Source organism: Mesoplodon mirus, assembly GCF_964341445.2.
Source record: "Mesoplodon mirus genome assembly, chromosome: 10".
NCBI lineage: Eukaryota > Metazoa > Chordata > Mammalia > Artiodactyla > Ziphiidae > Mesoplodon > Mesoplodon mirus.
The window spans coordinates 11,787,080-11,810,667 of NC_138986.1; the positions used below are offsets into that span (position 1 = coordinate 11,787,080).

General features: G+C 42.0%; 1 protein-coding gene across 1 annotated transcript in view; it reads left to right on the forward strand.

The window, feature by feature from the left end:
* The window catches only part of NOX3 (NADPH oxidase 3), a gene marked incomplete at its 3' end in the record, with an annotated part of 57,954 nt that overhangs the window by 23,860 nt on the left and 10,506 nt on the right, over positions 1-23,588 (forward strand). Inside the window, exons 9-12 of the mRNA XM_082634108.1 lie at positions 69-322; positions 6,596-6,758; positions 18,062-18,208; positions 22,945-23,069. Of these exons, the coding sequence (XP_082490234.1) occupies positions 69-322; positions 6,596-6,758; positions 18,062-18,208; positions 22,945-23,069 (689 nt within the window). The remainder of the gene's footprint in view (positions 1-68; positions 323-6,595; positions 6,759-18,061; positions 18,209-22,944; positions 23,070-23,588) is intronic.

The following is a 23,588-nucleotide window of genomic DNA, read 5'->3' on the forward strand; positions in this document are numbered from 1 at the left end:
GAATGGAGGCCATTGTCTTAGTATTTAACCTGAGCGAAAGAACCAACACCTCTCTTGCTGTGATTTAGGTGGTAAGCCATCCATCTGGAGTGCTAGAACTGCACATGAAAAAGCGTGACTTTAAAATGGCACCAGGGCAGTACGTGTTGATCCAGTGCCCATCCATATCCTCGCTAGAGTGGCACCCCTTCACCCTCACCTCCGCTCCCCAGGAGGACTTCTTCAGTGTGCACATCCGGGCAGCAGGAGACTGGACAGAAGCTTTATGCAAGGCCTTTGGGGCAGAGGGACAGGCCCTGAAGGAGCCCTGGAGCCTGCCAAGGTAGGAGCCCATTTCTTTTTTATGTGTAAGTTAGAATATTATAAAAAATAAGGTCCTTTAGGGCATCAACATGCTAACAACTTCTGCAATATCTTATTCTGTATCGTAACTTTGAATCCATTTATAAAATCTGAGAACCTCTCTTAAAAAATATAACTCAGCAGATTTCCATTAGGAGCAAGTACATTTCTTTAAAAAACAAATGTTCGATGAAGACAGGTGATGATCCAGGGAGAGGAAACATTTTGCTTTCCCAGGTCCAAAACATCACTTTGGCGAACTATAAGCAGCTTGTGATGAGTAAGGCAGCCCGGTGAACTTTTTGCTGTCACGGTCCGAGGTTTTTCTATTATATTTGTAAAGTTTGGTCTTCGTAAAAAGGATGCTTTACAGTCCAAATTAATCTGGCAGCCTCCATACACTGGAGAAAGAGCTAAACGATTAGACTAAAGCTCAGAAAATGACAAAATAATCTGAGAATCAAGAAAGTTAGTGGCGGTGTGCATTGTCAGTCCCACATGTGTGATTGCAAAAAGTATTAATTAACCTCCACTGTGTGCCAGAAATACAAAGATGGCAAAACATTGCCTCCATTCTCTAGGACTTCTGAAATCAACACTGGTGTGCAAACAAATGATTTAAATTTGCTACAAGGAAGATGGGTAGACCTGAGAAAGTGGAAGAGCACTGATACCATCTGTAGTTTCCTAGAGTTGTCATAACAAAGTACCATGAACCAAGGGGCTTAAAACAACGGAAGTGTATTCTCTCACAGTTCTGGAGACTGCAGGGCTGAAATCTCGGTGTCAGCAGGGCCGTGCTCCCTCTGGAAGCTGTAGGAAGGGTTCTTCCTTAGCGCCTCCCAGCTCCTGGTGGTTTGCCAGCCATCCCTGGCGTTCCAAGGCTGCGGCTGTGACAGTCCAATCTCTGCGTCTGTCATTACATGTTGTCCTCCCCTCTTGTGTCTGTGTCTCTGTGTTTCTGTGGTCCCTTCTTGCAAAGACACCAGTCATACTGGATTAAAGGCCCATCTTCCTGAATGACCTCATCTTAACTTGATTACATCAGCAAGAATCCTATTTCCAAATAAGGTCACATCCTAAGATAAGATTTCAACATATCAACTGGGCTAAACAATTGAATCCAAAACAACATCCTATTCAGAAAAGCCAGTGTCCTTGGCTCCTTTTAGTAAACAATGGCTTAGAATTGATTCCCACTCTTGCTGCAGGATTACCCAGTAAGCACTCAAAGCCCATGTTTCGGGACCCAGAAAAACAGGGACACACACACAAAAATGTTGAGAAAAACTTTGTGAAGGAATTTGATATTTCAAAAGAAGCATCAAGACATCCCCTCTTCTGCCATCCTTGGAAGGTATCAGGAACTGCCAAGCAGTGACCACAGCTACAAGACTTCGGGTGGTGAACCCAGTAAGGACACACTTAGAATGGAACTTCCTAAGGGCACGAGGTTGTCCTCCTCTATACGTCCCATGCCTAGAACAGTGTCTGACACGTAGTGAATACAGAGTAAGTATATGATGAGGAATGAATACCTGGACCCAAGATGGACGCTTCACTCGCTTAATTTAACAAATATTTACCGCTGGTAAACTAGGCACCAGAATAAATTTAAGGCACAGAATCTACTCAGCTTATTGTCCCTCCTCTGTCTTCCCATGGGACACTGAACTGTGACTATGTAGCACTGGGCTTGCTTGTGTTGAGTGGGTGGGAAGAGCCACAGTCTTCATTTCAAACACTGGTACTAAAGAGCAGTGTGATGATAAACCAAGTACAAACATCATCTATTCAGACTAGAGCCCCAAGTCACAAGACAACATTTGACTCTTCCATTAAGACCTTATCCTTTTTATCATGGAAAGGAAGCCATGTAACAGAATTCTGAGGTTCAGAGTGTAGTGTGAATGCTTAAAATCAGGAATGAAAACACACATACGTACACGTGCATGCATGCACACACACAGGTCCCAGCCCTCCCTTGGCATTGCCAAGGTGGATACCTTCATCCTATTTGCTAGCCTGGTTTCTGCTCTGAGTGTATACAGTTGTCCGGCCTATCGACCAACCTTCCTCTTCACAAACCAGCTCTCATTTCAGCCAGTCCCCCAACAAGAGCTCGGGAAGTGTTTCTCCGTAGTCAGTATGCTTTCTTTCTTTTTGTTTTATTGAGGTAGAGTTGATTTACAATGTTGTGTTAGTTTCAGGTGTACAGCAAAGTGATTCCGTTTTACATAGATACCTATATCTATTTTTTTTAGATTCTTTCCCCTTAGAGATTATTACAAAATACTGTGTATAGTTCCCTGTGCTATACAGTAGGTCCTTGTTGATTGTCTGTTTTATATACAGTAGTGTGTACATGACAATCCCAACCTCCTAATTTATCCCTCCCCCACTTTCCCCTTTGGTAACCATATGTTTGTTTTCTATGCCTGTGGGTCTATTTCTGTTTTGTATATAAGTTCATTTGTATCTGTTTCTTAGGGTTCCACATAATATCGTATAATACTTGGCATGCTTTTATCTCCAGAGTGCATCTTCAGCGCAAGGCCTGACACGATCTGGCCCCCAGACCTCCCTGGGCACCCCTGCTCCACCACCTGCTCCCTCGCTCACTCAGCCACTCTTCCAGCTTCTTGCTTCCCTCCCACACCGAGCACACTCGCCTCAGGGCCTTTGCTGCTGCAGCTCCCTCTCCCTGGCACACTCTTCCCCCGGTCTCTGCTTCGCCGCCCCCTCACTGCCCCCAGGTCTCTGCTCTAATGTCTCCTAATGAGGCCTTCCTTTCCCGTTTCCTGTGGTCCAGCAACCCCGACAGACACTCCACATTCGTCGTGGTCACTGTGCCCCGCGCCTTACTTTCTTCCTCTCCACCTGACACACTAAATACCTGGTTGTTTATTTGTTTACCCTTTATCTCCCCACACGAGAATGGGGACTTTCTCTCTTTGATTCACTTTGTTGTCCCCAGTGCCCAGAATGGGCCCTAACTCTCAGCTGGCACTCAATAAATATTTACCAAGTGAATAAAAATGAGTCGTTGTACACAGTGCAGCATCCCTTCATTTGTTAACTTCGTTTGACCTCTGCCTCTATATACGTGTAGGCATAAGAAACCCCCCAAAACCTAGAATTTGTTTAAATCTTCAACACATGACAAATCAGAATTTTATTGAACTTCCTTCGATGATTTTACCTCTCAACATTGTTTTAATTTTGGATTAAACAAAACAATTTAGGAGGAGCACCATAATTTTTCACTACTTTGCACCCAGAAAGGATTTAATCCAGTCCCAGGGACCTGTGAGACAAGCAGGGACTGAGGACCCCAAGAGGAGATGCAAAGCTTAGTGAAGAGCAGGGCAACTCTTCCTCTGAACTCAGGAAAAGGACAATGCAAACTCTTTTAAAAGACTTCACATTAACAGATACACACTACTATATATAAAAGAGACAAACAACAAGGACCCACTGTATAGCACAGGGAACTGTATTCAATACCCTATGATAACCTATAATGGAAAAGAATCTGAAAAAGAATAGATATATATGTATGTATCACTGAATCACTTTGCTGTACACCTGAAACAATGTAAATCAACTATACTTCAAAAAAAATAAATAAATAAAATAAAAGACTTCACCTTCTGAAGTAAAATGGAGGAATTTCTCAGAGTCTGTGTTAGAGTTTTTAGCAATTTAATCTACTGCCCAGAGCCAAGGGTTCCAGCGTCCGACAGCCTGGGTTCAAAGCCCAATTTTGCATGTGATCTTGGAGGATGTATGTAACACCTGCCTCAGTTTCCTCATCTGTAAGATGAAGATGACAATAATAGTACATAGGTTCTGTTTAGGATTAAATATGACAGTCCATATGAAGCCCTTAGCATAATGCGTAGTAAAAAAAAGTTAGCTACTATTGTTATTGGCAAAATAAGAAAGGTCATCTACCACAGAGGCGACAGTGAAAGTGCTGATGACACAGGAGGGACAATGTGGATGAATAAAGTTCATGGGTTCAGAGAGACAAGACAGGAGGTTGATGAGGAGGTGGTGGGTGGTGCTGCTGACAGGAGCAGCAAGGGCCAGGTGATGTGGCTGCTGGAAAGGGGACTCACTTCTAGGCTGCTTTATTAGAAACTGTATCCACATCAGACAAGAAGTAACTGAGTGAACTTGACAAACGAGAATTTGTGCAAAGGAAGCCAATTCAACATTGTGAGAGATGGAGATATTTTGGTACAAAAAAGAACAATTGGGCTGTCATGATAGCTAGATCAACTAGTTTAAGGGTTGAGAGGCAGGAAAGGGAAAATACCTGGTTTGTTTCTCAGGAAGGCAAAAGGCATGAGTTGTCAGAAGACAGATCCCAGTGAGACACGAGGAAAAACTGTCTAATACTTAGCCCTCCCTGCCCCTCTATGGAGCAAGGGGCCCTACAATTTCACGTGGGAAAGTGATTAGTGATCAGGGATGTGAAAAGAGGGCATCTCTGTATGAACCAGGAGGTAGGACTCAATATCTCCTCCTGATGCTTCCAGCTTAGATTCTCAATTTTAATTATGTAGAAATTTGTTTATTATGCATTTCTATGAATTATATGACACAATTCTTCTTTAGGTTTAATTGTTATCATTTAAAATCAGTGTCAAATAAATCCCAAGTACAACTAATTCTAAAAACTATTAACAATAAGACATTTTAATCGTGGACCGTTTCATATTTTTTCTCTTTCTCTCAATTCCCCTTATCTAATTATTTATAAAAGAATCTACCATGGGCTGAGATACTAATGCTTTCTGATTAATGACCTTTTATTTTTATTCTTCTATTTCCATATATCAATATGTAATAAAGCCTTATTAATTAAGATTAACTTGAGGAGAGTTAATTTGAATTGTTAGGAGGTCTGGCATATGGAATATTTTAAAATAAACCCAATTGAACTTTCATGAACACATAGTAAGCCCAAAAGGGGCAACCTCGGGTGCCTTCAACAGACACTCCTTAGGGAATGGTTATGAATAACTTAGAAGCTTCTTAATTAGCATATCTTTGTTCATATGTAAATGTGTGCTTTTGGAATAGTTGAGGTTATTTAATACATTCCGTTGACTGCAATATTTTAAACATTCCCTTTACAATTTATTCAATAAATTGTTATTGAACAACTGCATGTAAGGTGCTGGGATGCAGTGGTGGGCAAACACAGACATGGTCCCTCCCTCTGCAGACCTGAGAGTCCAGTGACCAAACAGACACAAATTAAGTCATGCACACACACACACACACACACACCACCCAAAACAACTATAAAATTACAACTGTGATAAGGACTACAGAGGAGAGATGCATGGTGTTATAAATTATCTAAGAGGGGATTTAACCTAGTCTAACAAATCCATGAAGACTTCCCCAGAGAAATGATAATTGGGATAAGACCTAACGGAAGGGTAACTATGAACCAAATAAGAGGATAGGAGAGAACTTGGGGCAGAGCATTCCAAGTGATTAGTTGGATTATCATGTGCGAAGGCCCCTTAGCCAAAGAGGGTCCTTTATGTACGTTAAGAAACAAAAGAAAAGCCAGTGTGGAGAACTGGCCATGAGAGATGGAGCAGAATCCGGGGTCAGTCCATTTAGGACCAAGTTAAAGACGATTGCACTTATTCAGTGAATATGCATTATACTTATAAAGAAAAATTTGCTAAGCAAAGACAAAACATCAGTGCAACTCCTGGCCTAATTATCACAGATTTTTGAGTTCTCATAATCTAAAATAATGAGTTTTAGAAATTCCACACAACTGACAAATTATTCCAAAATTATGTTTATTCCAAATGAATGGCTTCCATTAGACTAAAATTATATAAACATATGAAGAGGTGGAAACAGGGAGAATCATATTAGCAAAAAGACAGATAAGCCTTCTAAGCTACCTTGTTGATTCTGTTTGTTCCCTCTGAGGGCAGATGGGGAAAAAAAGGAAAAGAAAAGGCATCTTCTACCAATCTTCCTGATGCTTGAAGGCAAAACAAACTCTTAAGAACTGTAAAAAAGAGCTGTGCCATAAGGCCGGCCACCATATCCCTACACTATGTGTGTCCAAATAGGGCATTCTCAAGCACAGAGCCAACCTTCCTGCACACATTTGCTAACACATCCCATACAAAGCACTCGTTTAAGATGGCTTTGTTTTCAAGAGCGGAGTGTCCTGAATGTCAAACGGCACACTTTGTGATTGCAGGCTGGCAGTGGACGGGCCGTTCGGAGCTGCACTGACAGATGTGTTTCACTATCCAGTGAGCATGTGCATTGCCACGGGAATAGGGGTCACTCCCTTTGCCGCTCTTCTGAAATCTATCTGGTACCAATGTTGTGAGTCACAAACCCAGTGGAAGCTGAGCAAGGTATGGAACATATCATCAGCTTACCCTTCCATGAATCCAAAGGTTCAGCATCCTCCTATCTATCATCTGCCGATTCCTGGGGAGGGTTTTAATTAACTGTGCGGGATAAACTCAAGGATCCTTAACTACACTTATGTTCTTAAAAATCTCCATTCAGTACTACATTTATGAGAAGGGTTATGTCTAATCTTGTTAAAGATGACAAGACATAAATTTTATTGCTTCATTGCCATTACAGGACATATAATTGCTCATGTCAGTAAAATATGGACGGGCTGCAAATGGCTATGTGACTGCGTTGCAGTGAGTACTAGCAACGGGCAGCCTTAGACTCGAGCTTGATACTGTAGTGCAAGTGTATGGTTCAACATCTTCATCTCATGGACTCGGGGTCTTAATTGAGAAGCAAAAATGCCACAGTTGGGATTCATTTGTCTGCTTGCCTGGTGTTGCCATCCAGCTCCAAATCTCCTTTTTGTCCTTTCTTGTATGTTCTCTGACTAGCTGCCTCCATGGTTCCCTTGCTCCCTTTGTGCATCCCATGTTTTAACCCTCTTAGGATCAGCAACAGACACTAGAGCAGCAGGAGAAAGGGAGCCATGCTAACACTAGATGGTGTCAACTCAGGAGGGCCAAGGACATCAGGCAAACTTGGTTCTGGTCCTGGTTCTGCCACTTCTCTGATTGACACTTTGGCTGCAGTTTCCTCGTCTATCCCAGGAAGATGCTTGATTAGGTCAGCATGTCTATGGGACGTTGGTCATATGAGAAGGTCCACTAAAGAGAATTGTGTAGTGAAATGATTTCAGAAATGCTGTCACAGATCCCCCTTTAGAAGATTCACATCTTCTCCTAGCCTATTAAATAAGTTCTTCAGAAAAGAACCTCATTCAGTTTCATTTCACACACGCTTCCCAAGCATATTTAGCCATGGAAACTTTCTTCATCTATCATTCTTTAAGAAATGGCACTTTGCAAAGCACTGGGGCGAGGCCAGAAGGGAAGACCTCTACAGGTGGGGCTTTCTCAACCAAGAAATTAGAGTAAAATTAGCTATCATTTCATGAGTTTCCAAGTGACAGGCGCTTGACATGTGTTTTTTCATTTTATTTTTATAATCTTCCCAAGAACCTTAGAAAGTAGATAGCACAAGCTCTGTTCTCCAGATAAGGACTCTGAAGCTTTAGAGACACTAAAGTCACTTTCCTGAAAATGCACTGTTAATGAAAGGCAAAATCAGGGTTCAAACTCGGGTGCCTCTGGCTCTCTGGTTTGACATAATCAACACATGGTAGACGTGGCTTCCACCTACTGTATTGTAGGAAGACTGTGGGATTCCTGGTCAGAGAATCTACTTCAGCCTGATTCCACCCTCACTAGAAGCATCGCCCTGAGTGCATCAGTTCACCTCTCGGAGCTAGGTTTCCTGATATACACAATGGAGAAATAAGAGTCCATATCCATCACGGAGTTTTAATACCAAATAAGACAAGTAAATAATGTAGAAACATTACTATGCAAATGTGTATAAGATTATATTAAATGTGCATTATATCTGCCAAAGATATAAATAGATTACTAGTACTACTACGAATACTAATAGCCTAGATTAATCAGTCATTGACTACCTAGAAGGCAGGGAGTTAGGCATTTTACACATACTATCTCACATCATCTTTACTTACCACTTTCCCATTTTACAGATGAGAAAACTGAAGCTGGATCACAAAGCTAATAGGAATGATAGAATCATATCATTGAATTGTTATAATACCTCTTGCAGATAAGTAGTATCCTCAGATTACCAGTGAGGAAACAGAAGCACAGAGAGCTAGTAAATATCAGAATGAGGGTTTGAACCCGGGTTCTTCTTAAGCTAAATCCCATCTTCTTTCCTTTATACCACAATAAGATTAACCAAGTGTTTTAGTCTGTTCGGGCTGCTATAGCAAAATACCATAGATGGGGTGGTATACCATACATACAACAGAAATGTATTTCTCCTACAGTTCCGGAGCTGGAAAGTCCAAGGTCAATGCACCAGCATCAGACTTGGTGTCTGATGAGAGCCCACTTCCTGGTTTATGGACGGTCATCTTCTAGCTCTAACTTCCCACTGCAAAAGAGGGCAAGTTTTTTGGACACTGATGGTCACTAATCCAATTCAAGAGGGCTCTACCCTTATGACTTAATCACCTCCCAAACTCCCCACCTCCAAATACCATCACACTGGGGATTAGATTTCAACATATGAATTTGGGGCAGGGGGCACAAACATTCAGTCTAGGGCACAAAGCAAGCAAAACAGACACTGTTTCATACATGTGGACTCCACTGCAAAGCTTTGTTATGGTTTATGTTGATTTCCCCATCTCTGTAAGCTCTTTCCTCTTGCTGTCTACCAAGTCAGACCCACTTATAGCAGCAGCTCATTGCTTCATGGTTCTCGCTGTACAAAAGGTCACATTATGCTTCACATGGAGATGGTGATGGAATTGTGTGTCTCACTTTCATTCACTTATTCACTCAATAAATATTTACGCAGCACCTACTATGTGCCAGGCCCCACTTGTACTGACTGAAAAGCCTATCACTCTCCTCTCACCAGACTCACAATACCTGACCCTTCTCTCAACATCCATTACCCCTGTGCTGTTCTCCTCTTATATCATTTATCCTTCTTTTTTTGTTTTAACGTTCACAAAGTACTTTATTTCCCTTAACAGATTCTGAGCTCCTTAAGCATGGCTTTTCTCGATATCTCCATTATTAGAAAGATATATATTTATATATGAACACACACTATAAATTTTGAATAAATCAATGAGTGAATAAATGTCCACTTGGCCAAAAGAATTAACAAATGGCTTCTGCACAATTTTCTGTAAAATTCTAGGTTACAAAGATTAATTTTTTTTATTTAAACAAAAGACTATTAGTTCAGCAACTTTATAATTAAAATAATACATTCCAATTATTTTATCACAAATAGGAAAATTCTTCTAAGAATCCACAAAATCTTAAAGTCCATATTGGAACCCACAGAATATTAATACCACCTTCTCTCTCACCATTTCATTGTTATTCCTGGGCTGTTTATGGGTTTTCTCAAAGCTGTTTCAGTGGGAGGGCTAAGGAGTTACCACAAAAGTATAAAACAGGGGCTTTGATCTCTAGTCCAAAAAACAGAAATCATAGACTTGGAAATAAAACACAATGTTTTGATGACTCATAAAAATTGGGGGTAATATTGAGACAACCCTCAACTGAAAATAAAGGCAGGAGTTATAGTATATGGGAGAAAAGAAGCTAAAAGCATGGAACCACAAAATTGAAGGGGCTTGACCTCCCAGTTTTGCATAGAACAATACTTACAGTGGGAAGTGATTTGTCCAAAGTCCCTATCTGGCTAGCCCCTGAGTTAGGACAGGAGCCTGTGTTTCTGGTTTCAAAGCTCTTTTATGAAAGAAGTGAGGTTTCATGCTACAGAAAGTTCAGGCTGAAAATCACACTTGACATCCACTTCCTCAGAATCTGCATGCTTGAGAAAAAGCTTAGGAAATTTCTCTGTTTTAGAGCAATTCTGTGTTTATTTGAGTACAGCTAACATTAGGCTTATGTAACTAATATTTGTCAGGGGCGCCCACATGCTTTTGAGAAATAAATACTACTTCCACTAAACTGTCAGCATCTCTATAATTTTTTAAGTGTGGGAGAGCAAAACAGTACATTCTTATCTAACAGCATCTTCACAATTATAGATCTGGGCTATAGTTTTAGAGTGTTCTTTTCTGCAACAAGGAAAGGGGAGAAAACAGCATAGAGGTTCAGAGCTGGAATTTTAAGCTTAAATAGTTAACTGCAGTAGGTTGGGATTTTCTCCCTCCTGTGTAAAAGTTGGCATAAAGGCAGTAGTTTTTACAAACAAGGCTTATATTGCAAGTCTAGAGGAAAAAATTTGCACCAAAGTTTTCTTAGTTGTGACCATTGCAAACTACATCTCTTTCTCCTTCTCCTCTGCCACATTATTCTAGAACTCTTCTGAGTAAAATGCAAAAGGATATCCAGTAGGACTCCTGCATCTTCTTTGGGGTCATATGTAGCACTTTCTGTTTGAAGCTAGCGTTTTTCAAATTTTTTCTAGCTATGTGTTATTACTAAAGATAGTGGGGACGAGGGGCAGAGGAAGAGAGAGAAGTGGTTAGGAGACGACTTCCCAAGAAGGCAAAATAACAATAAATATAATGATGCCCTGCTGTGAAGAAGATGGGAAAAAGTTGTAATATATTAAAGGGATATTTCCAACCCAAGAGTAAGAGCCAAACTTCACTTAGTTGGAGGCAAATGAGAACACAGTTCTCTTTTGGGATGAAGGAAGGGGGTGCGAGCGGCTGGGACATCCCTGTGATACAGTGTGGAGGAAGCCGAGGGTTAAAATACCCCTTGGGGATGAATGTCCCCCCAACTCCTGCCTAACAGGGATGATTAATTCTACATCACACTCAATTTGTGAAAAGAGCTCTTGAAAAAAGTTAGGACAGTTTGCTTGTGCAAACTGTCAAAATGATGAATGGAAATAGGTGTGTACAAACCGGGGCAGTTGTGGGGGGGGGGCAGATTGCTGACATAAATGTACTGGCCTCCACATTTTAGTTCTCCTAATATCACAGCCGTGCAGTCAGAACCGAGAGAACGGCCAACTGGATGATTTGGTTCATTTTCTTAACTGCATATGTAATCTTCAGATGATAATAAAATAGATTCTAGAAAAACTGAGATAACCTAATTTCTTCATAAATTGTCTTCCTTCATCAGCTCAATAATATATAACCATGATAATGAGTATTTATAGTGTGTCCCACGCAAAATGGCCTTTGGGTTCTTAACCTAATATAATAAACAGATAATTCAAATAAAAAGACAGCATGGGCCAGTGGGAACAAGGCAAAGAGGCCAAGAAAGGCAAAAATCCATACTCTCCTTAAATATATTAATAAAACAAAGGAGGGCCTGCTCTCTTTTCTAATGAATGAAAAATGCATTTAATTTAATCTGTTTTGAGAAATCATTTACTTTCACTTTCCCTCACCCTGCTGCTCTGGCTACTCCTGGAATTGATCATCTCTGGTAACCGCTGAGAGTGTCCTGATAGATTGAACCAGAGAACATGAGGCCAGCTTGCATCTCCAGGAGACACACGTGCTTCTCACCTTTCACTAGGCAGCCTCAAAAGACTCCAGTCCCCCAGGAGGTCTCCCCATTGCCCTGTGGGGAAGTGACCAGTATTAATATTTTTAATATCTTGGTTTATTAACCATACAAGCCATACATGACTACAGGGTCCTTGTAAAAGATTCAAATGAAATGCTCAGTCAAAAATCTCAATCAGAACAGATTTGTGGTTGCTGTGCCGGGGCGGGGGAGGCGGGGGGGGCGGTGGCGAGGGATGGACTGGGAGTTTGGGGTTGGTAGATGCAAATTATTACATTTAGAATGGATAAACAACAAGGTCCTACTGTAGAGCACAGGGAACTATATTCAATATCCTGAGATAAACCATAATGGAAAAGAGTCTGAAAAAGAATGTATATACATATATATATATATATATATATATATATATACAACTGAGTGACTTTGCTGTACAGCAGAAATGAGCACAACTTTGTAAATCAACTATACTTCAATTAAAAAAAAAAAGAATGTGTAAGCATGGCTTTACAGAGAGGAAAGTGCACTGTTCTTGGGACCCTTGCAATGAAAGACATCAAGACTTCATTTAGCGGTGTCTTTTTTAAACCTCATTTCTGTTTAGAAATAAATTGATTTAGCAGTTTGAAAAAAACCTCCCTTTATTCACCTTCCTTCCCAAATTAACCACCACCACCACTTGGCCCCCCAGGGTTCTCACCTGAAATGGTTGAGTGCATCTTATTCCATTCCTTTCCTGCAGTTTTGTGTACACATACGCACCTACACACATATGCAAGGTGTTACTTTATTTTTACAGAAATAGGGATGTGGGGATGGGGAAGGAGGGAGAGAAAGAAAGGTGTGCAATTTGTGTTTTTGTTTTTCATTCTAACGTGGCCTGGCGCCCCTTCAAGTGTCACTGCCTATTTATTGACTTTATTTTATTTAGCGCCTTCAGCAAATTCTGTAGTATGACTATCTCACAATTGATTTTATCATTCTATTATTAATGAACATTCCAGTTGTCCAACAACTATAATTTGAACAAACCGAGGCACAATAAACGTTAGGCCCCAGTCAAAGGGCAAAGCAGCAGCATAGCCATGAAATAGTTAACGTTAAGGATAATGGCTTTAAACAAAAGTCTTAAGGACTAAAAGTGATTGACAAAGGCTGGTCTTAGTCTTACAATGGAGAATGGGAAAAACAGTTTTATAATTTTATTTCTTTAAAACCAGATGTGGAAGCCATGTTAGGGAAGCTTCTCAAAACTAGTTGCTTCAAAATCTGTTTGCTCTTATCTTCACCCACGATGACCTTGGTAACAGCAACCACAAAATAAAAACCAGGACAATAATAGTTACCATTTATTGAGGAGGTATTATGTTTTCTAAATATCAGTCTCAGTCTTTATCTTTTCAAAGAGAAAAGTTCTCTTTTTAGAAAATATTCATGATTCCCTCCATGGAAAGTCACCATCACCCTCCCTGATTGAAGCTTCTATCAGTTCTGTTACATTGTATAGGGAGCGTGGAATCTTCGCTCAGGCTACTATAACAAAATACCAAGGCTGAGTGGCTTAAAACAACAAACATTTCTTATAGGTCTGGAGGCTGGAAGTCTGAAATCAGGGTGCCAGGATGATTGCGTTCTGGAGAGGACTCTTCCTGACTTGCAGATGGCTACCTTCTTGCTGTGTCCTCACATGATGAGAAAGGGAGCTCTGGTCTCTTCCTCTTCCTATAAGGGCACTAATCCCATCATGGTGGCCCACCCTCATGACCTCATCTAAATCTAACCATCTCTTAAAGGCCCCATCTCCAAATCATCACACTGGCGGTTAAGATTTCAACACACAAATTTAGGGGAGATGCTTTCATACCATAACAGTGGGGAACATAGGATGCTGCCCAGGAGGAGGCAAGGTCACAGTGCAATCCCACTGGCCTCCTAGGGGGAGCTGTTGGTCAAGGTCAAGGTCAACCCTGGCACCCAACATGGATCTTAGGGTACCTTTCACTAGTGAATGGGTTCCTCTTTCAGAACTACATCTTTATAATCAATGCTGAGGTTTCGAGACCAGTGCTAGAGATTTTGGTTTCACCTCCTGTCAGTAACCACCATCTCTATAATTCAGGAGTGACGGTGGACACAGACCCCCAGGTAAGGCAAGTGTCCCCCTTTGCTCTCTAATATCAACATGTGGCGTTCATTCTGTAAGCTCCTCCAGATGACAGTGCGGTAGTAGCAATATCTCAGCTAACATCTCAGAGCACTTAATGCATCTTTAGACTTTGAGCTAAATGCCTCCATGAAACCTATCCTTTCACCTTCAAAATAATCTCATGGATTATTGTTCTGTGTTTTTGTTTTTGTTTGGGGTGTTTTTTTATTTTTGCCATTTCAATGTGTGATAATCTAGACTCCAATTACATAACCTGCTCCCAGTTACACAGCTTGAAGATGGTGAAGCCAGGAGACTAGGACAGGTTGCAGGACTCCAGGCTCACAGTGGTTAACTACTATGTTATATTACACCTTCAACCTGCACCCTCATGTGCAATTTCCTTCCTTAGAAAGGAAAAAGCCCCTTGGGTGCTCTGGGCGATAGATAGATGATACATAGATAGATAGATAGATAATTTTTGTCCTCATTCCATCCTCAGGAAATTGATTTTTGGGTCTAAAGAAATGCAGGTTGTATTTGAGGATGTGTCCTCTGCTGTGTTTGTGGGTACCTATCCAGGCCATGGCACGGGAACCTCTGACGGAAGAGTCTGGTGCTCTGATAGTAACATAGATAAGTAGCTTTTCTTATTTCATTTCCTGGAATTGTTTATCCAAAAACAGCATGGGGACATTTCCTACTGGGCCCAGATGACCTGGTCCACACTCTCTTAAAGAGAAGCCCAGGCTGTGGGAAAGGTGGGGATGAGCTGGAGCTGAGACCCAGGCCCCCCCGAGATTGGCCGTGGCCGAGTTTATCTCCTGGTTCGTGCTAGGAACGATGTGACAGCGAAGGCCTGTGACGGGCCACATGCATACAGAACTCCCTCACCCCATAACAACGTCCTGGAGTGGTGCCCTACAACATCTGGGGATCCATTAGATCTACAAAAATGTGTGGGCTGAGTCCTGTAAAAGAAAACTTCATTACTACAGAAGTTCAGAACTTTCATCATTTTACTGAGGATGACTTTCTGTGTAACGAAACCTTTTAAAGTTACCTGAGGTATTTTAGGCCTCTGTCATCTACTATAGAATTCTGAAAGCCATGCTTTATACAGGTAACCGATTTTAGGGTGGTTTTATTTTTGGAGACTGAGGCGGGGCGAGAGTTGGGAAGCACAGATCACAGACGTGTAGCCTATTGTTTGGGACGTTTGTTCTACCATTGACCAGACCCTTCCTACTGGAGGAAACACAGAGGTGGGAAGCCTGTGTCCCTTCACAGTGAGCGTCCCTCACTATTAGAAAGATGAAAGGGAGTCAAAGTAAATGTGCTTTTTCCTCTCTTCAAAGTCGGTTTTCTTCTTTTTCTGCCCGAGGCACTTCACCGGAGCCCATTCAGTGCCCCTCCATTGCCTCTTGCACCAAAGCTGCCCAGTGTCACCTGTAAGTCAGTCACAGAGGGAAAAACACACAAAGCCATTGCAAGGAAGCAGAATGTATAAAAGGCTTGGCGAACCCTCAGAACACTGACACACAGCTAAGCCACAGGAAAGTAAGGACAGGAATGATTTCTGTTTGAAAGAATAAGGGTCAGTAAGTGGAGGAAAGCTAAGATGTGACTGTTTTTCAAGTAAGGGTGATTGGGACTGGATTTGAAATTGACAGGATTTTTTTAAAAAAATGATTTTTTGGTTTGTTGTTTCAGATGAATGTATTTTTAGCATGTTTCTTAAAGAGTGAAAATAGTAGAAAATAAGTCAGTGATGTTTGTTTTATACCAAATGCACCGTTAATATTCTTAGATCAAACAAGCTACTAGGGGCAGGAATGAGGGGAGGAGCATAGGTGAAAGGGGCATTAAATTCACTTGGTTGGTTTCGATTTCCACAGGGAGCAAAGCGAGTTAAAGGCAGGGCTGCGGTTTTGAAAGAGTAATTTAAATGAGGCGCTATACACGGTGGAAAGAAAGAGGGTGGCAGTATTCATCACCTACACAGCGTATAAGATCAGCCTGTGTCCTCTATTCTTCCTTCTTTCCCCTCCCCCTCCCTGATTCACCGCCCAGTCTATAAAAATGCTGCCAGAATGGTCCGCCCGGGATCCCTCCTCAGATGACGTCATTCCCCTGCTGGGCACCCTGCAGTGTCTCCCCACCTCACTCAGAGTAAAAGTCAGGACAGCCTCACAGCCCCTGTCTGCACCTCCCCGCCTTCCCCTCAGACCTCACCTCTCGCTTCCCACCGCCCCCCCACTCCGGTACACCAGCTCCTGGCTCCCCTCTGACAGCTCCCACCCCAGGCCTCTCCCCTAACCATTCAACTCTCCACGTCTTGGCTTCAATGTCCTCTTTCCTTGTCCATTTGACTTAATATTGCTGGACTTTCCAGCCTGCCTTTTTTTTTTTTTTTTTCAGAGTACCGATCACCCTCTGACATAGTCTATATTTTAGTTGTTAATTTATCATCTTTCTACAATCACCCTCTGACATAGTCTATATTTTAGTTGTTAATTTATCATCTTTCTTCTCCCTCTAAAATGCAGACGCCATGAAGACAGGGAATTTTTGTCTCCTTTGTTTGCTCTTCTAGCTCCAGAACTGAAAACGGTCTTGACATAGAGTGAGCATTCAGTATGTTCAGTACATTCAATTCAATTCTTTGAATCAACAAGGATGAACAGGATCAGGAGGGAACCACTGACTCAGTTTCACAGCTGAGAAGAAGCTCCTTTTGGGGTAGGGGAGCTAAAATACCTAGGGATTATTATTAGTCCTGAGATTAATATTCCAAGAACCCTTCCAAGCAGCAACTGTCCAACAGATATGTAGGCTCTAAGCTTTTGTTCTTCTTGAGTATTAATTTCATAAATTCCTGCACAAACCTGGAGAGAATAGGCAAGATACTTAGCCTTGAAACACGTTCTGTGATTTCTTTTTCCTCATGAATATGATCTATTAAATCTCGCCTGTAAATTTCATTATATGATCATGGTGAGCTTGCAGCCTGGTTGGGGAGGGGAGGGTGAGAACACTGGCCATTGGAGACGATATTTCCTGGTGGAGATCAAGACCGGCCCCCTCCTCTATCCTGTTAATCAGCATCTCTTTTGGGAGGGGGTGCAGGAAAGAGCAGTGGACAGTAGGGGGTAGGAGTGTGAGAAAAAGAGGAGAATTAATAGATCTATCTCCCGTGGTTTCTTCTAGATACAATTATCTGAAACTCAAAGCACAAAATCTAAGCCTTTATTTTAGCAAAGCCAAACTACTTCTCATCACATGCCGTTTGCTAAACACAGAGAGTTAAAAAAAAAAAAAAAAGAAAAGAAAGAAAAAATGAAATGTTCCTCAGTGTAATTTCATTATAGCAGTTGACACACAACCTCAGCCACCACCCACCAGCTTCCTTGGACACTGATATGTCTGGCTGATGGGACACTTCTGGCCTGTGTGGCTTGATTCTGCAATTACCATAATCTCCACCCTCCGGAGGGCATGGCTGGTGAAGTGGATTAGTGAACAAGCCTTTGGGTCTCTGAGGAAGGTTCAGATCCAGACCTTAGGTCATAAGTGAAGATGAAGGGTGTTGGTCTAACAGTTTATCCCCCTTTGGGAAGAGAGAAAGGCACAGCTAGTTATGATTATTAACCTCATTCAGAAGAAGCACAGCCAGGAATGGGGTAAATTGATCCTCATCCAGAGAAACTGGCAACAGCCCACAGGCTCCTGACTCTGAATTCATTCTGGGCCTTTTCAAACACAATGTGAATTTTTTCAAAAGAAATCACAGTGTGACTATTCGTTCACTGGCAGAGAGAGGCGTGTTATTTTGCAGAAGTGCCCATTTGGGTTCAAATAATTTAGTGGAGATAAAGTAGTCTGCGATTATCAGCACGTTATGAAAAGAGGGACAGATCTGTTTTCTTGCCTTCTCTCTTGACAGGTGTATTTCTATTGGATTTGCCGAGATCCAGGAGCCTTTGAGTGGTTTGCCGACCTCTTACTCTCGCTGGAAACAAGGATGAGTGAGCAAGGGAAAACTCACTTCCTGAGTTATCATATATTCCTTACCGGCTGGGATGAAAATCAGGTATAGATAAGACTTCGAGAATGAGCAATATTATCTAACTTGTCTCATGATAGAGCAAAGAGAAGAGGAATAATTTCAATAATGAGCTACACGGTTATCTAGCAGCATGAAAGTATTACTTTTATGTTCTTTAAAAGAAAAAGAGAATAAAATAAAACCAGATAAGAAACAGCTATTCAAATTGTAGCTACAGTTAATTTGCTGAGGAATAGAAAAGAAGATTGGAAAAAGAGGCTGGTTAAAGGGATAAAACCCCAAGTTTGGAAATCCAAGAAAAATTATGTCATTAAAAGTTGCATTGGGGGCGGGCTTCCCTGGTGGCACAATGGTTGGGAGTCCGCCTGCCGATGCAGGGGACGCGGGTTCGTGCCCCGGTCCGGGAAGATCCCACGTGCCGCGGAGCAGCTGGGCCCGTGGGCCATGGCCGCTGAGCCTGCGCGTCCGGAGCCTGTGCTCCGCAACGGGAGAGGCCACAACAGTGAGAGGCCCGTGTACCACAAAAAAAAAAAAAAAAAGTTGCATTGGGGGCTTCCCTGGTGGCGCAGTGGTTGAGAATCCGCCTGCCAATGCAGGGGACATGGGTTTGAGCCCCAGTCCGGGAAGATCCCACATGCCGCGGAGCAACTAAGCCCGTGTGCCACAACTACTGAGCCTGTGCTCTAGAGCCTGTGAGCCACAACTACTGAGCCTATGTGCCACAGCTGCTGAGTCCGCTTGCCTAGAGCCCATGCTCTGCAACGAGAGAAGCCACCACAATGAGAAACCCGCACACTGCAATGAAGAGTAGCCCCCGCTCACTGCAACTGAGAAAGCCCACACCCTGCAACGAAGACCCAATGCAGCCAAAAATAAAAAATAAATAAAATAAATAATTTTTTTTTAAAAGCTGCATTTGAAATTTAGTAACATCAAGCAAACATTATGGATTGGCTATATTGTCTCGTTGAGCTCCGAATTGGTTCTAATTCTATGTTTTGAACTGTTCAGAGTTAAACAGAAAAAACTGACAGGTGTTGACATTCAGCATTTTGTATTGTAAACCATGTGAGTTCCTACAGAACATAATTATTATGAATACATGATTTATCTAGAGATTTATTTTTCTTAAGCCATTCTTAGAAATTGTGTGCACGTATGTTTATTCACCTAAGATCAAAATGATCTTCTGTTGGGGCAGGTGTTCTGCTGTGTCCATTAATATGTATTAATGACATATTAAGGTTGAGTTTACCAAAAATAATGCATATCAAAATATTGCACTATGGTACTATTTCAGTGTTGATAGTATTGAATGATAACTATTACATTTGCAGTCTTTTTTAACTCCTCAAATATGGAAACTAACAATGAAGTGATTACTAGGTGATGACATTTATGTCCTAATCAGCACTTCTGTGACAGCTACTATAGATATTTAAGGAAAATGTGTTTGAGCCAGAGATTTGCATTCGTTACTAAATTTACAAATGAATGCACTCCTGAGAGCCTCTCTCTCTCTCTGTCTCTCTCTCTCACACACAGACACACACACACACAAATTGGCCCTATAGAACATCACTGTAATTTGACTCTGTGCTTCTGCAAATGAATAAGACCTTGCTTGAAATTCAGTAGCTAAACAATTTTTTAGGGTCTTATTTGCAGTCGGCCTTACATATTTATTCCTCTGGGCTACTCTGAAATAAGGGTTTCCTGGGAATTAGGCTTGAAACATCTTCATGAATTAAATAGTGTTAATTATATTTTCCAAACAAATGCTTTTTTCTTACTCACATGGGATTTTTGACTAATGATCCACTTGGTGAAGTACAAACACTGCCTTTGTCTTCTGCTTGCTGGTCCTGTGCTGCCTCTTCTGCTTCTAAAGTGAATCGATCCCGAGTGTCCACCTAGGCAACCCCAGTCACTTGGAAGTTGCAAGACCGAGGCTCTGTCTGATTTTGTGACAACACAACTCTACCCCATCCCATCCCTGCCACTTCCAAAAGTACACTGTTAAGAGAGAGTTTTCTTCTGAATACGAGCAAATTAAAATAGACATGTTCTTCAATTTTTGCCATGACATGTTGGAAATTCTTGAGATGCTTAAATTTCAGGACAAAATAATTGCTACATGCTGTCAGTCAGGAATCAAGAGGCTGTTTTAGAAACAGCCAATTGCTAAACTGAATTCAACCACCTCAAAGTGGCAGCGTGACAAGAACAGAAGGCACAGATGGAAAGGGCAAATTATTATTATTATGAAGGGCAAATCGACAGGGTTCGGAGATTCATTGAACACTGGGCTGAGAAATATGGAGCAAATACAATTCCAAATGTTTGAACAGCAGTGATTGGTAGCTAGAAGGTACCACGAGCTAGAAGTTACCACGGACGGAAGTGGGAAAAACTCTTTTTTCTACTGAATAATGCCCAAACTTCTTAGCAGATACTTCCAGGCCCCTCCTGACCTGACGGCAAAACCCACTTGTTCTATAGAATTCCCATCGTTTTCCCCTGACACCAGAGCCACCGAACAACACATGTTTTCCAATCACACCAAGGACTTTCTCACTTCCATCTGCCCTCATACTGTTTCCTTTCCCTGACATGTCACTCAGTGCCCTCTGTCCCTCATGCAGCCTACTGCATGGAATCATCCTTTCAAGACCAGTCCCCACTACCGCCTTCCCCAGTTCTCTTAGTCAAAATTACGTGGGGCTTCACCAGAGTGACATGCTTACTTCTCCAGAGCACTTCGCTTCTGTCTCTGGTAAAGAAGGGTGGTGGTCTGAATCAGGGCATAGAAATCGTGCACATGGTCTGCCTCTCCCTCCAATGACCAGTGCTTCACAGAGACCTTCTGTCTGTCTTCTTTGTACCATTCCATCCATAGCACTCTGCCTGCCTATGGAAATCACTTAACAGTTGTACGTGGAAGTAACTTGAAATCACAAATTATTTGGAAAGTGAGATGATTCATTTTTAGCTATGATGGTCAGTTTGAAGGAACAAAAAGAATTCTACATAAAAATATGTTTGGGGAGTTTGAGATGCAGAATTCTACTCATACAGGAAGAGGAAGGCTTGGGAGAGAAAGTTTGAATTCATCTTTGTAGATTATGCTTATTGGATTGTGAAAATGGAAGCTCTTTGGGGAGTAGTGGTCCGAAAGAGATGCAGAGAGCTGAGCTAGAGACTGAGAAGGCAGCTACATATCAAGACAGGAGAATATGATAAGAAAATAATAACTACTGTTTCTTTCTTGACTCAGAGAGAAATAGAAGAACTAGGATTTTGTAATGCAAATAGAATCAAGAAGAAGCACTGTTCAGCCACATGGTGGAGAAGCCAAGGAAAATAAAGCCTGGGTTGGTCATTAGATCTGGCACTTAGTCAAAAGGGAGTCAACTGTCTCTGCCTTCTTATTCTGCCCACTGCTGGAACATGCATCCTCTAGAGCACCAATCCATCCTATTGTTAAGCAAAAGCCTGTGGAGATGCAACAGTGCCATTCTAATCTGGAGGCCGATACAACTCTGACCCTGAATTCCAGTTCTGATAATGGGGCTTCTGCCAGTTTTCAAGGCTCTGTCCTCAACTACCACCTCCGTTCTTATCCCTGAACTCTTGTCTCATATTTCGTGCTTTGAAAACCTTGCCTAAGAAGGGGGTCCTGCCCCACTCTTGCCAGTTTTCCCTCTCTTGCCTGGAGTCCTCTTCCCAAATTCAGTTCCTGTAGTAGCCCTGCTACCTAGGCTCAGACTTGCCTGGTGCCCACTTCCTGCAGCCTGGATATCTGAGACTCCACCAAAGTCTGCCACCGTCTACTGCCTGTTAGGGTGCAGCCACCCTACCCCTGGCTGCTTTCCTAGACTGATGTGAAGGCCAGCCGGGGAAACCAGTCTTGCAGCAGGATCGTGGGGTAAAAGTTGGGCCAAGCAGGGTTGTTACCCATACTGGTCAGAGGATGTGAGCAAATGAAGCACCAAAGGGTAAAAACCCATGAGCTCAAGAGCTGTGGTGGGGTCTGAGCAGAGCAGACACATATCCCAGGAGGTAAGAAGCAAGAATCCTTCTTACCTACCAGAGTTCAGCATGGGCTGAAACAAATCATAGCAACTTGAAAAATCATCACTAGGCACGGCTATTCCCCAGGGTCTTATTTTGTCGACCACTTGATGCCTGGGTACTTTCGTCTAATTTGAAGGCAAACCGTTGGCCACAGAGCTCCAGCCATGCCCCTTGCTAGTTCTGGCCACTTCTCTGCCTGCCAGACTCAACATCCTCCCAGCACTTGAACCTGGACACAGACCGTTTCACTCCAGTAGGCAGATCTCACCGTAAAATCCAGCTTCACCCTGGGCGTTTTCTATCACTTTAATCTGTCAGGGCCCTTCTCAAATCCCCAGGATTTACTGTGAAGTGAACGGGGACAGAGCTAGAGATTACTTTTTGAGAAATTCGGCAGAAAAAAAAAAAAAGGAAGTAGCTTAGTGCTTGCTTTCCTTTACCCCCTTTTACCATATTACTCTCATCCTTTCAAGAAAAATCTTCTTTCCAGGCTCATGTTTCTGCACATCAAGCACATAGAAGGCACTTTGTTTCAATAGTGCCCAAGGTAGACTACAAAGAATTTCCTATAAAAAGTTGTGTATTAAATCTACAAATGAGCATAATTACTTCATCCTTCATTTATTAGAGGTTCGTTTTCTTTTTCCTCTAAATGTCATCTGATACCACAATTTTTACTTTAGGCCTTTCACATAGCTTTACACTGGGATGAAAATACTGACGTGATTACGGGCTTAAGGCAGAAAACCTTCTATGGAAGACCGAACTGGAATCACGAGTTCCGGCAGGTAGCCTACAGTCACCCCAGGTAAGGCAGCTCTCTCTCCTCTGCATGTTGGGAGCCTCTGTGGAGAGACAAAGCCTCCATTGCTGCTGGAATGGAAAGCTCTCGGGCACAAACCGGTTAATCTGCAGCAGTGGGCCTCTTGTTTAGAGATAAAACACCCACCTTAGAAAAGGAGGACATGGGATGTTTCAGGAACCACAAACCTCTGCTTGAGCAGATTACAACATCTGACACTTATCAATTCTATTGAAATTTTTCACACTTAAACCCAATCAAAGATGGTATTTCTTTTTTCTTAAGTTTTATTGAAGTATAGTTGATTTACAATGTTGTGTTAATTTCTGCTGTACAGCAAAGTGTCTCAGTTATATATATTCTTTTTTATATTCTTTTCCATTATGGTTTATTAGAGGATATCGAACATAGTTCCCTGTGCTGTACAGTAGGACCTTGTTGTTTATCCATCCAACATATAATAGTTTGCATCTGCTAATCCCAAACTCCCAGTCCATCCCTCCCCCACCCTCCCTCCCCCTTGGC